The 16,023-nt window shown below is 40.6% G+C and overlaps 1 protein-coding gene, 1 non-coding gene and 1 pseudogene across 3 annotated transcripts; 2 read left to right on the forward strand and 1 right to left on the reverse strand.

Moving 5' to 3' along the window:
- Positions 1 to 16,023, forward strand: part of LOC136279212 (uncharacterized) — a 360,360-nt pseudogene that overhangs the window by 132,592 nt on the left and 211,745 nt on the right.
- LOC131786912 (Na(+)/citrate cotransporter) lies at positions 95 to 12,295 on the forward strand. Of its 2 annotated transcripts, none has more exons than XM_066162112.1 (15): positions 95 to 146; positions 756 to 990; positions 2,523 to 2,788; positions 3,584 to 3,755; positions 4,745 to 4,875; positions 5,135 to 5,177; positions 5,518 to 5,651; positions 6,048 to 6,167; positions 6,955 to 7,065; positions 7,335 to 7,439; positions 7,612 to 7,706; positions 8,125 to 8,234; positions 8,711 to 8,872; positions 9,197 to 9,334; positions 10,473 to 12,295. In XM_066162112.1, exons 2-15 carry the CDS (start codon positions 769 to 771, stop codon positions 10,665 to 10,667), a joined length of 2,004 nt encoding a protein of 667 aa, XP_066018209.1. In that variant the 5' UTR covers positions 95 to 146; positions 756 to 768; the 3' UTR covers positions 10,668 to 12,295. The 2 variants fall into 2 exon arrangements, with proteins under 2 accessions (XP_066018209.1, XP_058959951.2); XM_059103968.2 differs by lacking the exon at positions 95 to 146 and adding an exon at positions 528 to 630.
- Trnar-ucu (transfer RNA arginine (anticodon UCU)) lies at positions 13,953 to 14,026 on the reverse strand. The gene has a single exon. It is a non-coding gene; the product is annotated as a tRNA-Arg (tRNA).

Consider the following 16,023-nt stretch of genomic DNA (forward strand, 5'->3'; position numbering starts at 1 on the left):
TGGGTCGGAACAGAAGATTTACTACCAGAACAATGACTGCATGTATTCTTAAAAACTGCCTATTGAACAGCCGTTCTTTGCAAAGTAAGAGCGTAAAATTACCCGACGATGACGGCAACGATTACAGAACCATGGACCATACAAAAGTAAGGGAAAAGGGCACGTCCTTTTAAACAGTTGCTGCCCACGTTTGCATGAAATCTGTTGGAGTAATTAGAGAGGAAGTTAAGGTGCAGTAAATTCTCAAAGGTTTGAGTCAACCTAAACATGGGTATATTTGTTCCTTCTCTGGAACGAAAATGTTTTCGCTTATGATTCGTTAGTTTAGATAGGAGAGAGAAACATGGCGTTTTGGAAACAGGAGGCGAGTGTGCTTCAGGGCTTTTTCCTGTTATGTGCTGGTTAAGTTCGAAATTCCACAAAAATTCATGCTGTGCATAGGCTGTGATGCGTGAGCTGTTCCGTAAGACGGGAAAGCGTGACGTTATAACCAAACGTAGCAACGATGGGATTTGACCTATGTATGTTTTTAGAATCGCACACAATTGTTGTCTAAAAAAGAAGAATACCACAGATGCTATGTTTGGCTTAGTCAGTACACTTCTCCAATTGGGATCTAAGGAAATTGAGGCAAATATCAGAATGAAATTGTATAACAATGTCAAACTGAGGTTCTAACCACCCAAATTACTCACTTCGTGCTGTGTTAACCTTAACATTAAGAATTTTTTCTGATCTTACCGGTTATACTGCAGATTGTAGAGAAAGATGAGTGAATCTGACGGAAGACCTGGAGGCTATAGTAATCTCCAAGAGGCAGAGACAAAACCGTTTACTGAGGAGTCGGATCGTCCTAACGAAAACTGTAAAGAACCGGTTAAAGCGAAACGCGTTCCATTTCTAAAACGAATTCTAGCATGGAGGAAATACATAATACTGATCATGACACCGATACTACTGATGCCTTTACCCATCGCTGTGAGAGGAACGGTGAGATATGCCTTTGTGGTAATAGACTTTCTTAGGGTTGCGGTGGGTTTTCATTTGATTACTATACATTGGTCATCATAAAAGAGCAATTAACTGAATTGTAAAACGAGGGGTATTAAGGAGCTTAATCTCACATATTTTTGAGACCTGGATGGCTGTCAGAAGTGAAGTGTTTAATCCCAAGTTCCCGTTTTTTATTTTTTTGTCTGGAAAAGCTAGGGCTTTCCAGTTGATTTATTGATGTTGAAGCACGCCAGAAGTATCATGTGCTCATTCCCCTTCAGTCCTCTTTCCTTACACAAGTTCCATATCAACATATCCTCAAGGAAGGAGAGTAGGTTCGCGCAAAAAGCGACAATAGTCATTTGCACCTGCGTTTGACTCTCCCAACCAGCCCTCCCTTCTCAACCATAACCAGTAAGAGAGACAACTTTTAATCTTTAGGGCAAAAACTCTTCGCAGGGATAAACAAGAACGCAAGATTCTTTGAGAAAACAGTTCTATTGATTGACTGCACGGTTGACTGATTGTGAGCGACAGTTGCACCTTCGTTATACTGATTAAATCGTATAATAAGCGACATCTCGAGACATAGGTCTTGACAACTGATCAAGACTGTTTGAAAAGGAATTATTTAATTGTAAGATACTAGATGATGTGATGATTACCAGTTGACTTGAAGGAGAAGAATGGCCTGCACGGCTTTTTTTCCTTGTCATTTAACAGTTTAAATCTAAAAATTGTGCTATCTACTGCATTTCAAGTAACAACTACTGCTCTAGTTCCCGCACAAAAAAAATCGTTATTTGGATCAGAGCCACCTTTTCGTGTAACTCTTAATTGTTCAAAGAGATTGCTAAGAGATGAAAAAAAATAAATAAATAAAGCAAGAACCAGTCGCTAGTAAGAAGCGGGGCTGACGGGCAAAATTAAAAATTACGGAGTTCAACACGTGAAAAGACATCGTTCAGGTTACCATTTGGAATCTCAAAACGCGATCAGTGTCATAGTTTCATAAATTCCTTTGAGTATAAGGATCAATGTCAGTCAGTCCTATCCCTTCCCGCATGCAAAACCGTGTAAACCGATAAATTGTCGTATCCCAGCTAGTTATCAAAACCCTAATCAATCCGACGCAGTGGTGACAAGTGCAGCGCATAGAGGTTTTGCTGCTTTGCGAGATCAGATAACTGCCGAACTCAGATCGAAGTGAAACCGGAACCCAAATAAGAAAAACCGAAAACTACATCGGATACCAAATCCGAAAACCCATTAAAATTTTTGATGGAAATTGAAAAACCAACTGTTAAAAAACGGAAAATCCGTCACACACAATAAACGCCAAAACCGAAAAACAAAAGTTTTCTGGCACAAAAAACCGAAAAACCGATTTAAGAAATAGCCAATAACGCAAAACCGAAAAACCCAATGCCCCCTCTTGCTCTGATATTGACATTGATCCGAGGATTACATCTTTCGGAACATACTTCCCCTTTTAAAACAAGTTTTAAAAAATGTTTTCATTGCACCAGGAGTCCCGCTGTGCGTACTGTATCCTGATCATGGCGGTGTACTGGGTGACAGAGGTTGTGGAGTTGGCCGTCACAGCTCTTCTCCCATTGGTTCTTTTCCCCTTATTTGGAGTCCTGGGCTCTAAAAAAGTCTCCACTCCTTACTTCAAAGACACAAATGTTCTGTTTTTCGGCGGCCTCGTCGTAGCTGTGGCTGTTGAACAGTGGAACTTGCACAAGCGGATCGCTCTTCGTGTTCTCTTGCTGGTCGGAGCTCAGCCACGACGGTTAGTCAGTTATGACGGGACGGGAAGGAAGGGGTGGCTAGGGTGTGGTCAGGGGGGAACACTCATTGCTGAAAGGATCCGAAGAAATCATTGACCCCTTCATACGCAGAACTGTAGTACTTTGGTACATCAATCTGATGTAGTTTTCGATTCCATTATTTACCGTCCCTAGAATGTTCGGGTGAAATAGAGAAGTCACCATTTTGTACTCTAAACATAGATGTGAAGATTCAAATCGTTAAAAAAGCAGAAACTTAAAACACAAGCGTTCTACTTTGACCATGATCAAAAACTAAGGGTTTGAATGTGTTAGAGTCTCAGCACTAATGCCAAACAACTGTCCTACGATAATTAAGATAAGAATGTAATTCAGCTTTAACATGCTATCGCTCGTTGTTTTTAGTCAGAGCGAAAAGCGGAAGTGAACAGCCGAGAAGGGCTATGACGGGTGACACATCTGACAGACTACCAGCCCTTCGTCGCTTTCCGCGTTGTCTAAAAGGGCATCCAATGTATACCCCGTTAGGTCAAGTGCGCTTTATTTATCACAAAAATAAAGAGCGGGCCCCGCTTAGGGCAGAGATTGGTGATTGACGTTGTTGTGGTCTATTAGCCACATGCGTATTGTTATAAAACCTAGAGTTACTTTTAATGCTGCTTCAAATCCGATATCAAACGAAACCTGAAGGAAGCCCATTACAATCGTTAAAGAAGCAATCAAATGAATTCCTGGTAATATTCCAGAAGTATCAGTTAAAGAAATCATTAAAGAATTGCTTTTAAATTTCTTCACAGGTTAATGCTTGGTGTTATGCTAACCACGTCATTTCTGTCCATGTGGATCAGCAACACAGCTACCACTGCCATGATGGTACCGATTGTCGAAGCAGTGTTGGGAGAAATAAAAAACGAAAATATAAAAATTCGGCCAGAGAATAACAGCATTGACAACGAACAGGAAAATGACGTAAGTTTTTAGAAGAAAGTTAAGTAGCTGAGTCAGTTTGTTTGTCAGAAGTCATAGAGTAAGTGAGTCAGTTAGTCTGTCAGTAAGTCAATCAGTCTGTCAGTCAGTCAGTCAATCAGTCAGTAAGTCAATCAGTAAGTCAGTCAGTCAGTCAGTCAGTCAGTCGGTCAGTCAGTCAGTCAGTCAGTCAGTAAGTCAATCAATCAGTAAGTCAGTCAGTCAGTCAGTCAGTCAGACAATCAGTCAGTCTGTCAGTCAGTCAATCAGTCAGTAAGTCAATCAGTCAGTCTGTCAGTAAGTCAGTCAGTCAGTCAGTCAGTCAATCAGTCATTAAGTCAATCAATCAGTCAGTCAGTCAGTCAGTCAGACAATCAGTCAGTCTGTCAGTCAGACAATCAGTCAGTCAGTCAGTCAGTCAGTCAGTCAGTCAGACAATCAGTCAATCAGTCAGTAAGTCAATCAGTAAGTCAGTCAGTCAGTCAGTCAGTCAGACAATCAGTCAGTCTGTCAGTCAGACAATCAGTCAGTCAGTCAGTCAGTCAATCAGTCAGTAAGTCAATCAGTCAGTAAGTCAGTCAGTCTGTCAGTCAGACAATCAGTCAGCTTGTATGTTAGTCAGTCAGTCAGTTGATCATGTAGTCAGCGAGTCAGTGATTCTACTAGCTGATCAATCAGTGAGTCGTTGGGTCAGCCCATCTGTCCATCTTTCTGCTACTTTTTGTCTTTCTGTCTGTTCGTCAATCACCTCTACAGACAGACAGACAGTCATTCATTCAGTCAGTCGGTAAGTCTGTCAGTCTGCCAGTCTGTCAGTAATCAGGTGCTAGTGGTTCGATTATATCCGATCCTGATCAGTTGTTCACTCATTTAGTCACTTGGCCTCTAACGTGAGGTATTTTTGTTTACCTTGTGTTCAAACTGATCTTAATTTATACTATTATTGTGAGTTAACTTTTCCTGATTACCGGATTGAACATATCCTACCACAGAATGCTTCCTTGGAACTTAGCGACAGGAGCAAAGTCAAAGAAGAAGACAATACGGTCGGAGTCCAGGAACATAAAATAACAAAAGAATTGGGCGAAGATGAAACTGACCTCTGTGCTAAGAGAGAAGACAGGTAGAATTGCTGGTACCAAAACTTTGCTTCCCGAGGAATTAAATTTGACCCACGACTGATGGAAAAAACCCTTTTCTTAAAAAAATAATGATTGTATTCTTTACTCCCTACATCGAATGGAAATGGATGGTGTCCTTCAGATACTTTTTAATTACTGAAATAAAAACGCTTTCTGTCATTAAATTTATCAGTTGAATTGGTTTTTCATCTCTTATCTGTGCTTAACTGGAATTTTTTTTCTTATTTTTCAACATTTTAGAATGGCTGCTGTAAACTTATTGGAAGGAGACGAGGAAGCTAACGTGAGTTTTGCAGCCGGCAAGAAAATTAATTTGTAATTGTAAATTTTAGTTACGGTTATAAGAGGGTTCAGATAACATTCTGGTCCTCTGGATGCTCAATACAGCAGTAGCAACAACAAGAACAACACATTCATTTAGATACGATTTTATCTCGGTGCTCAAACCCTAGTCTGTATACACCTTCTCCCCCCCCCCCCCCACTGTCAAAAAGTTGGGAGGGTGTCAGTTCCCATGGGGACCATAGCCAGTGGATGTAGTTGGCTACTATTATTGAAAAGCAAATATAAATGAGTATTCGTTTTTTATAGAACTACAAACTATTATACTATTTCATCTGCAGGAAGCAGAAACTCAATACTTCAACAGACTCTGCAAGGCAATGATGTTAGCTGTGGCTTACGCTGCAAACATTGGTGGTACAGCCACCCTGACAGGCACTGGTCCGAATTTGGTGTTTGGTGGACAGGCAGGCCTGTAAGTGAATTAAAAAAGCAAAAAAGAAATAAGCAGACAAAAATGAACTTAGTGTATGACTTAGCTCGCCGACCACACCGTTAATTATTTATTACGGCGAATCAAATCGAATCCTCTCCTGAAAACAAACAAGAAGAACAAACAAGAAGAGCAAACAAACTTAAAGACAAACACTGAATAGATTCCCACAACCCAATTCTCCCTTTAAAGATTCCCACAATCCAGTTCTTCCTATACAGGTTCCCACAATCTTCTTCTTCCCATCCAGGTTCACACCGTCCTCTTTTTTTCTATACAGGTTCCCATAATCCTCTTCTTCCCATGAGGTTCCCACAATCCTCCCCTTCCTATACAGGTTCTTATAACTTATGGTTAACAACCTTTTTCTTATTTCAGTCTTTTTCCGAAAAGCGGAGGATTTAGCTTTGCCTCATGGTTCGGTTATGCTTTCCCTCAAATGGTGATTCTTCTGTTTGTGGCCTGGATCTGGATTCAGTTACTGTTCCTTGGTTTTAAGTATGCTCGAATAAACAGTTTTTAAACCCATTTTCATCGATAGCTGTAAGATTAGGCCAAAAGACAAAGCTAAAATTAAAAGAAGATAATGAGAACTCGTGTCAAATTTACGTTAGTGGCCTCAAAAAGCCACGGACATGCTTGTGACCAGGAATTGCGTTTGACGGGTAGTCATTGGGGCGCGAATCTGTTAGACCTAACAAGAAAAGAGAGAACAAAACCAACGCAATCTCGGATGTTGTCCCGGATTGTGTCGTAAAATTTGGGATCAGTGTCACACACTGAGCAAAAACGCATCTACCCCTCCCCTGACCCAACAACAGTCAACTGATAACAAGTCAACGTTGGGTCAGGGCAGTGGTAGGTGCACCGTTGCTCAGATACCGACATTGATCCGAAATTTGCATTCTGTTTCTTTTTTAACATCATTATTCAGTAACTGGAGTTATCACTAATAGTAACATCTAACTCTTTTCCGGAACAGAAGTGAAAAACAGTTCTTTAGACTAGCAATCTCACCGGTGAAATTATAAGGCTCTGCATGCTAATCGATAAGTGTTCCTGAGCAGGTTTACAAATAAGCTCCCGTCATTTATTGGTCAAAATGTGAAAACTAAAGTGGAAAGGAAAGAGGGGCAAATCGGCCGGATTTCTATCTTACCCGTGGGACTTAAGTTGAAATTCCCGGTAGAGATGCTCCTGAGCGCTGCTCGATCACTAAGCATCCGAGATCAACCTTTCACCGTTAAGATGTCCCTTTGAACGCACAGTGTTATTTCGTGTTTAGTTTCCGCAAGTGTTTCCACAAGTCTTCAGGTGGGCGGGAGAAAGATAGCCGATCGACTCAAGCAATTAGACAGGTTCTGGTGGATCAGTACAGAGCACTGGGACCGATGTCGTAAGTACTGTTTATTAAACCATTCCGACTGGCTCTCTCATCAGCCCCGTGCTCACACATCGTTCGATTAATTACTCAATCAAACATTTATAGGAAAATAAAAAATTTTTCTAGACAGGGAAAGAGGAAAAGAAGGAGAGATGTGGATGGGGGAAAAGAACACGGTTGCGATGAACTCCCTGAAGATTCGAAACGCGAAGAAGGTCATTCGTAAAGTTAAAGTAATTAATCATTGTTTATCCTAATTTGTACAAATTATGCATTTGCAGGTTTGCCGAGAAAGCCGTCCTTGGCCACTTCATCCTTTTAGCCTTGCTGTGGCTTTTTCGTGAACCAAAATTTATGAAAGGATGGTCAATAATGTTTGAGAAGGGGTTAGTATTTATTACCAGAAGGAAGAGTCAGAAGGAGGAAAGCTTTTATTTGGCATCGTTGTCCTCCTGGAAATTTTTTTAGACGCCCAAACTACTCACTTGCTTCCTTCAATGTTATACTTCAAACTTGTTTCCTCGTTTTTTTTTTGTTTTTGTTTTTGTTTTTTTTCAGTTACGTTCGGGATGCCACAGCTGCTATGTTCGTGGCCTTTTGTCTGTTTGTGTTCCCTTCACAAAAACCTGTGATCTTTACCCCTGATGGGTCAGGTAAGATGGGATAAACTATGTTCATATTCCACTATTTTGAAGAAAACTATTTTGAGATTAGAATGTTGAATATCAATACTGCGGCAACACCGATCTTGTACTCTATCTGTACCATAGTCACACCTGGTCGTGCGCTGGGCTCCTTTTTTCCCGTTGGAAAAAAAAAGAACAAGTATACATTTGCTCACGCATGGTTACGGACATAAAGAGCAATTTCCTACCCTGCCCTCCCCCCTCCCCCCCTTTTCGGCAGAGTACGATCGTAAAGAACCACGCGACAAAGAAGACATGTATGGAAATCATTCAGCCAAGAGAAGACTATGGAAGGAAATCTGGCATCTAGAAACATCAGAGAATGCTTTTAGATAAAGAAAGAAGGACTTCTTTGACGAACATATGCTTTTCTTCTTACATACAGTGAGAAAGCCTCCACCCGGTCTCTTGCAGTTTAAGACGATGTCTAAAAGGTTTCCATGGCACCTTGTCATGCTGCTTGGAAGTGGATTTGCTCTGGCGGAAGCTTGTAAAGTAAGTTACAATTCATGTGTGCTTATATCAAGTCTCCACTTTCGTTAAAGCAGAGCTCACATGCCACAATCCATGGCACGAAAGATCATTTCAAGTTTATCTGGTATGTTATTACGTTTTGTGAATTTTTTTTCAATGCAGGCAACAACGATGGCGTGTAAAGTACGCTAGTTGAGGGTGCACCTTTAACACCACAGTAATCCGACAAAAAAGATTTCATTTTTAATGAGATAATGCCGTAACATCGTCATCTCAGATGAAGAAATGACAATTTAAATTTATTTAAGAAGGCCGAGAGTTTTGCTCCTTATCTTGTAATTAGACCTCTATAGGCGATTTGGTTCGCATTCAAATCGTGTAACTATTCTTGAGTTCCCACGGAGGGAAGGGGGGAGGTATCTGGTATCTTTCTACAGTTTTTTAAAGAAATATGGATTACAAAGGGATGTTGGATTAATTGACCCTCTCGCTGTCAGGTTTCAGGTCTGTCTGAGTGGGTTGGTGCCCAGCTAAGGCAACTTGATGCCATTCCAAGTTACGCTATCGTGATGTGTGTCTGTATCATGATCACCACATTCACTGAATTCACTTCTAACGTAGCAACAGCCACCATTTTTCTACCTATACTGGCCTCCTTGGTAAGTTTCCTTTTCCTGATTATCGTATTACCACGATCGTGAAGAACCTTGCAAAATAACGAACTAAATGAGGTAACAAGCTCAAAGAAGCAAAAAGTCTTCAACGGGTGAAGCTCAAGGGAACTATGATCTTTAACGGAGGAATACTCAATGTCCAAGTACAGCTATACCAGCATATCTTCAGTAGATCAGAGTAATTTTCACCGGAACGCTCATTAACTTGTAACAGCGCCACAAACTTTGTGACAAAACGTTGCTCAGATAATGTCTCATGTAACAGCGTCTAGTAAACACAATTGTACGACTAAAATAATATTTCCACAGGCAAAAGCGATCAAGGTTCATCCCTGGTACATCATGATTCCTGCTACAATTTCTTGCTCGTTCGCTTTCATGTTACCAGTTGCCACACCTCCAAATGCCATCGTGTTTGCCGGCGGACATCTTAAGGTTAAGGACATGGTTAGTATAAGTCACTTTTTTCAATTTATACAAACCGCCGTTAGCCTTTCCTATCTAGAGCACGGGTAGGTCATTATTGTAAGGTCTCTAATATTTCTCTGAGGTTCTCTGATTGGTGGCTTCTTGGATTTAAACTTGTCATTCGTGGGAATTGGTATTCAATAGAATACACTACACAAATATTTGCAAAGCGAGTCATCAGAACGATTACTTTTTTATTTCATCAAAGTTTCCGTTGATAGAAATGCTGCCATCAGGTAAGAACACGTCTGCTTGCTGAGCGGTTGGCAAAGGTTTACGGAATGTTTTTGCGCACAGATGGAGTGTCTTTCAGTTCTGATGTAAAACCGAAACCAAGAAATCACAACGACCACTCGTACCAAAGGCAGAGAGAGCATTTTCAATTCAGTGTAGAGAGTAAACTTGGTTTGCATTAGCGATGCTCTACTCCGCTCTGAGACAGATTCAGAAAATTCGCACCGCTTACTGAACCAATCAGAAGCCGGCAAAGCTAAATCCAATCGCGACTCGGCCTCTCAGTTTTTTTCACGCCTCCGGCCGCTTACATGTATTTTCTTCTTACTGAGTTCCCCGAATCTTTGTGGAATTCATATTTGTATTGACTGGCCGATGTCATCGTTATAGTTTTGGTATTTCGACAATCCATCGGTAACCGCTCTATCACAAGGAACTAATTCATTACCTGCGGCACGGAATTGGTAGTTGTAAAGCTCTTTTCTTTTTTTAAAGGGGGTAAGTTTTTAAAGAAACTGTGGCGCTCCATTGGTGGTGGTTGGGGGGTGGGTGGGTGGGTGGGTGGGTGGGTGAGAGGGTGGGTGGGTGAGAGGGTGGGTGAGAGGGAAGGTATAACAACATAACTTGTTTTTAAAAACTGAGTTGCTTTGTAAATTGGCCACTGGAAAGTTTTTGAAGCAGACGTTTCGAGTGTTAGCTCTTTGTCAGAGTAAACACGGCTAACGCTCGAAAAGTCAGCTTTAAAAACACTTTTCGACTCAGTTGATAGAACCAAATCACCTTTTGGTTACAGTTTTGTTCATGTTTGTGTGCACATTTATTTTCACCCTTGCCATCCACAGAGAAACTAGCTTTTGTCTCTTCCCTTTTTCTTTGAATTCAGGCAAAAGCAGGTTTGGGAATGAATCTCCTGGCAGTAATAGTGCTGGTGATCTGTATGAACACGTACGGAGTACCAATGTTCGACCTGCATGACTTCCCAGACTGGGCTGGAAGCATCGGTGCAATCAGTGCTACTGCCACTCCGACTCCCTCTAGCAATTTCACATCGCTATGCCTTAACTTCACATCTTCGTAACTTTGGGTTCGCCCGTAATTTGACAACTTTTAGATTAAGGAGTTAGCAACCGTAGGTTTGCAGGGGTCTCTTTCCTTCCTATTCCCCTAGGAGACGGATAAACGGGGAAAAGAGACCATTACAGAGGAATAAAGAGAGAGTAGAACATTAGAACACATTCAGCGATGTACCTCGAAAACGGATGGACTTTAAATATTTCCTTTTCCCTGTGATTAACTTCACTTGTATGAAGGGATAGTTTCTTTCTATAGGGAGTCCTTTCCACAAGCGACGTAATGATCGCTACTCCCCATGCCCAAAGTGCAGTGTTTAGGTACAGTAGTCATCTGTCCAACGTCTGCATCATAAAAAATTATGGCTATATTTTTAAAGTCTGTCCTTCTTGGCATTGTTAATTAGTTCCCTTTTTGTTTTCTATGTTTGTTTCGGATGCTTATCTAATCTGGAAATATATTATTTAGAGGTTTCATTCCAACCAGCGACAATTTTCAACAACTTGAAGAAGAATTTACACAAAATATCGTAAATTAGGTCCTTTTAGCGCCGAAACTGTTCAGGAGCTCGTTACAGAAACGAAAGAAGCTACTGACTTGTTCTTAATCAAGGTGTTTTTATTTTTTACCCTCCCGATAATAAAATCAGGGGACAGTTTATCGAATATATTCCATGTTGCTGTGTGTCTTTTTAGTCAGAGATCACAGCTGACGTCAAATGTGGTAAGAACAAAAAAAGTGGCACACGAGGCGCAGCCCACATTTTGAGGTCTTTTGTGATCTATTACGTCCCTATTACTTTACAGACGTACGGCAACATGCAATCTGTTTCGCATAATAAAGGAGCAAATAGTTGTTAGTGGTGACTTCATCTTTGCTTCTGTCCTCTAATATATCATATGAAAGAATAAAACAGCTTGCACGTTTAATTTAGATTATTTTATGATTGTGAATAACAAATAGGATTCTGGTCCACATCTTTTCTATCGTTAATAAGCCCCTTCAAGAGGATATTTAACCTGTTCAGTAGCTCAAATCTGAAACGAGAGAACCTCTACTTCGTTTACCTACATTTTAACTAAAATGTCTATTGAAAATATACTGAAAATAGTTGTCAGTGTAAGTATTGTGTCACTCTAATTCGTTTCTTGCCATTACAAGTTTTAAATGAAAGCGTAAGCTGCTCTGAATTAATTATTAAGAGGAGTAGTGACCAGAAAAGTAACTTTACGACTGAAAAATCTGCCCTTATACTTTTAATTTCTTATCCTTCCGCACAGTGATGATGATGTATTTGATTTCAGAGATTGAGTTCCTTGTATAAAACGTATACAACAGGACAACTTCGAATAAAGACTGTATTCCAGAATAACAATATACAAGACAGCTTTCACGCATTCCTTTTCATTTTTCTTTTTTTTAGAGTTTTCATCAAGAGTTCAAAGTTCAATTCGTGGGGGGTAAGAAACATACAAAAATCCACGTGACACTCTCGGTCCAGTTTTCAACATTCCTAACGTGGAGACCAAGTTGGATTGTAAGGTGCCAGTGACGTAAGGGCGATAATCGTTTCCAAAGGGCAGTTGACCAGTTGAAAGCTCCGGGTAATGTCGCTGAAAGTTCCAACCTCTTAGAGATGTTTCTCACAATCGTCACGAATTCCTGTTTATTCAACACAAAAGTATCCTTTCCCCAAAGCCTGGCAAGCAAATATGAAACGCTTAGTAAACACAATGTCCCTTAATTTCATTACGAGTGAATCTCTCGTTTGTGATGGACGATGTCAATTTCCAATTAATTATGCTTTTCGCCCACAGGTATTTATCTGTGCATGCGCACAAAACGTCTAGTCAAAAGATTCACAACAGTTCCCTTGAAAGTTACGGTCTCACGACTTTAAAATTCATCATTTAAATAGTTTTAAATGTAGCACCCAAAGCAGCTGGTATCGTAAATATTGGGAAATGTGGACTGTCCTGTCACCTACATGTAAGAGACCACTCATTATTTATCACCTAGGAGGTTGGGGAGGGGGGGGGGAAGAAGAGGATCGGAAGACTGTGGAGAGAATCACATGATTCTCAGGAGAACGGAGTGGGGGTCAGTTGTCCCCCACTAACCCCCTTTCTCCTTCCCTCCTTTAAAAGCCTGGCCATAAGGCTAACAGTTTTCTGACAAGGTAACATGAATTGAGAGGAAAAAATTCATTTATACATGCTCAACAGTCGTACGGTCGAAAGGAACTTGCTCTTCTGCTTAATGTCAAACTTTTATTCATCAAATCCTGTTGTGCATATTAAGGGCGATTTCCTCCAAGGATCTTTTTTATAACGGAACTAGCACATAACCACCGTGGGAGGGGGGATCAGGTAAAATTTTAGAGTGACGTAATCAAAATCCTCCCCTCCCACTTCAGGCGATAAATGACGACCAGTCCTCACTGTGAGACTCACAAGCAACCTCTCATTTGTCTCGTACGCAGACTTTCCACGGCCAAGCGGTTGCAACCTATTCAGTTACACGGTAGGATTTAACATATATTTTCTGAGACGTTTTGGTGTGTAGTATTGCTGATTATTATCCAACTGCTCAAAGTAGAGTACAATTAACGCGCGAATAAAGTACAAATATCCTGCGATATTGTACGGTTATTTTGACAGGTGGTTATTGTTTACTTTAACCGACTAGTTAAACAGGTTTTTTTTTATACTACGGAATAACAATTGTCCAAATAACCGTACAATATCGCAGAATATTTGTACTCGATTCGCGCCTTATTTGTATTCTACTTTTTGCAGTTGGATGATAAGATACGAAATTAACCTCTCATATCCTTAAAATCAAACTACTGAGTTCGTCGTGTTCTTCGAAAGGCGCAATGGCACTGCCGCTATTGCTCCTAGAAAATAGCTCAATGATAACGAATAGAATGAGAGCAGACAACAACCTCTCTGCCATAAATGAAAGAATGAGAGAGAATGGGAGCAGAGAGGCATTTTCTCTGCACAAGCACAAGAATAATAGAAAAATTTTGCCAGTTCGGCGCCATTCATTACTGTTTTCAGCACGCTTGCACGGATTCGCCACCTTTTTGTAATATTTTTTGAAGAAAGATAAAAGAGGATGCTAAGTTTACGGGCATTTCTAACTCTGTGGATACTCGTGTATGGTGAAACAGAGAATTAACTCTGAAGTGTAAATTAAAGTGCTACTTAAACCCATGAATAACCCACAGGGCGTTAGCCCTAATAAAGGGAAACAGGGAACCACACGAGGCAAAGAAAAAATCTTTTGACCTCGGTGGGAATCGAACCCACGACCTCCGGATTAGATCTACCGTTACTCTGCCGACTGAGCTACGAGGTCGCACAGAGAAAGTCGGGGACGATACTCGTGTAGTTTGCTGGCTCTTCGGATGAGAATATTTTAATGATCAAAGTGCGAACAGCGCGAAATAAGGCCGATAACTTAAGTTTGAGATTTGATTTACTGACGATCATGATAGCCCAAGCTCACGTCTGGAGAAAAAGCTAAAGGTTACTTCACGAAAGCGTCACGCGTTGTGTGACCCGGAGATAAGTTACGAGAGGAAGAAAATATGCTAACGATTTGCGGAAATAGAATCCCTGCGGAAAGCTCCACAAGCCTCGTTTCGCAAATCATTAGCATTATTCCATTTCGCAAATTACAGATTTCTAGAAATTTGTAATTCGCGAAATAGAAATAAGCTAATGATTTTCACAATAGAAATCTGTAATTTGCGAAAACAATTATTCTGAGACCCAAGAAAATAAATAAAAGAGCTTCGGTCAGTTAAATTTTCCAAGCAAACATGATATTTCATCTAGAAACATGCTGCTTTCCATGTGCATTTCCGGTCAGGTAGGTGTAGTGTCACGCATTCGAATTATTCATCGACAACCTACATTGATTACACCTTATAGACAGTACAGTTACTGAGTCAACGAACAATTCAAATTACTTTTGCGCTCTATGGCCTTAACGACGCATTGAGTTATTTACGAACGTGGTGGAGATTTCACAAAGCTCACCACGCAGATTTTGCAAACATTAGCATATTTCCATTTCGCAAATTACAGATTTCTTCAAATCATTAGCATATTTCCATTCCGCATTCGTTTCGTTTCGCGCGCTTATTTGTTTCCGTAATCGGCCCCATCGGTTGGGATTTATGTCAAAAAATAAGCTTTTGAAACTGAACATAAACTTCTTCAAACTAAATTTTTTACTAAGATTGCAAGTACATTGCACTAGCAGAACAGTTGAAGCTCTACACAACGCTCGCAGGAAAGTGAGTACTTCAAATGATCAACGATAACTTGAGATAGCAACGACATTACAAAAGTATACTATCCAATACGTTTGTGCTCTTCGACAGGCCTCTTGCATCCTTCACTAATAACATCATCTTCATTGATCGCCCAAACATCATAAGACAAGACTCAAAGTCATATCTATAATCTTTTGCTTCTTAAAAATCATTTCCTTCCACACATCACACCACAATTTTAAGACTTTGACCCTACCATATAAGTTACAAGGGGGAAAATGACAAAAGGGTTGTCTCAAATGCTCGATCCATTGTTGTTTTCCAACGTATTTTCCTACTACTTTTAGTGTGATCCTTTAGCGAAAAACCAACGTAGGCGCACACCAGCGGTTTCTCGCAAAGTAAAATTTACAAAACATGTCGCAAGTGCTGATGGCCTCTCTGCTTGGCGCGGTAACTAAGCTTCTATTTATATTTCGCCTGTTTCACCACGTTTCATCATCTTCCAACCAGGCAGTATTTACGTCATCTTCCATCGAAGTCCATCTCATTTCATCATCATGGCTTCGAATTATGTAGTGAAGTGTCCGGCGGGCGAATACTCTCCTAACTTGGAGGAGTGTTGTGAGCAATACCTCACGAGACGATGGCCCGACTGGAAGACAAATGATCGAACGTACATGATTCCTCCATGTTTTAAACGCAAATACATTTCTCCAACCGGTGATGCATCCGGTGCTGTGGAACTCACTGAGACTTTGAAAGGCTACATAAAAGGAGACTCTGCTGAGTTGCAAATATTTCAGTGTCTCGAGAGATTTGGGCGAGAAACAAATCAACCAATGTTTGTGTTATCGAAGTTCAGTTATAGGAAGTTTATTAAGGAATTCTTCCCGAAGGATTGCCCTTTGGTTACTTCTCTTAAAAACCTCCTGGAGACGTCTAAGGAAGATGAAATTGACTTTGTCGTCTTGCACCGACGTATTGGTGTGATCCTCATCGAAGCAAAAGGCAAAACAGAATTTAACAGTGATCGATATGAAAAAGCGAAGAAGCAACTTGAATTTGCAGA

This window comes from Pocillopora verrucosa, chromosome 2, assembly GCF_036669915.1.
Source record: "Pocillopora verrucosa isolate sample1 chromosome 2, ASM3666991v2, whole genome shotgun sequence".
NCBI classification, from domain to species: domain Eukaryota; kingdom Metazoa; phylum Cnidaria; class Anthozoa; order Scleractinia; family Pocilloporidae; genus Pocillopora; species Pocillopora verrucosa.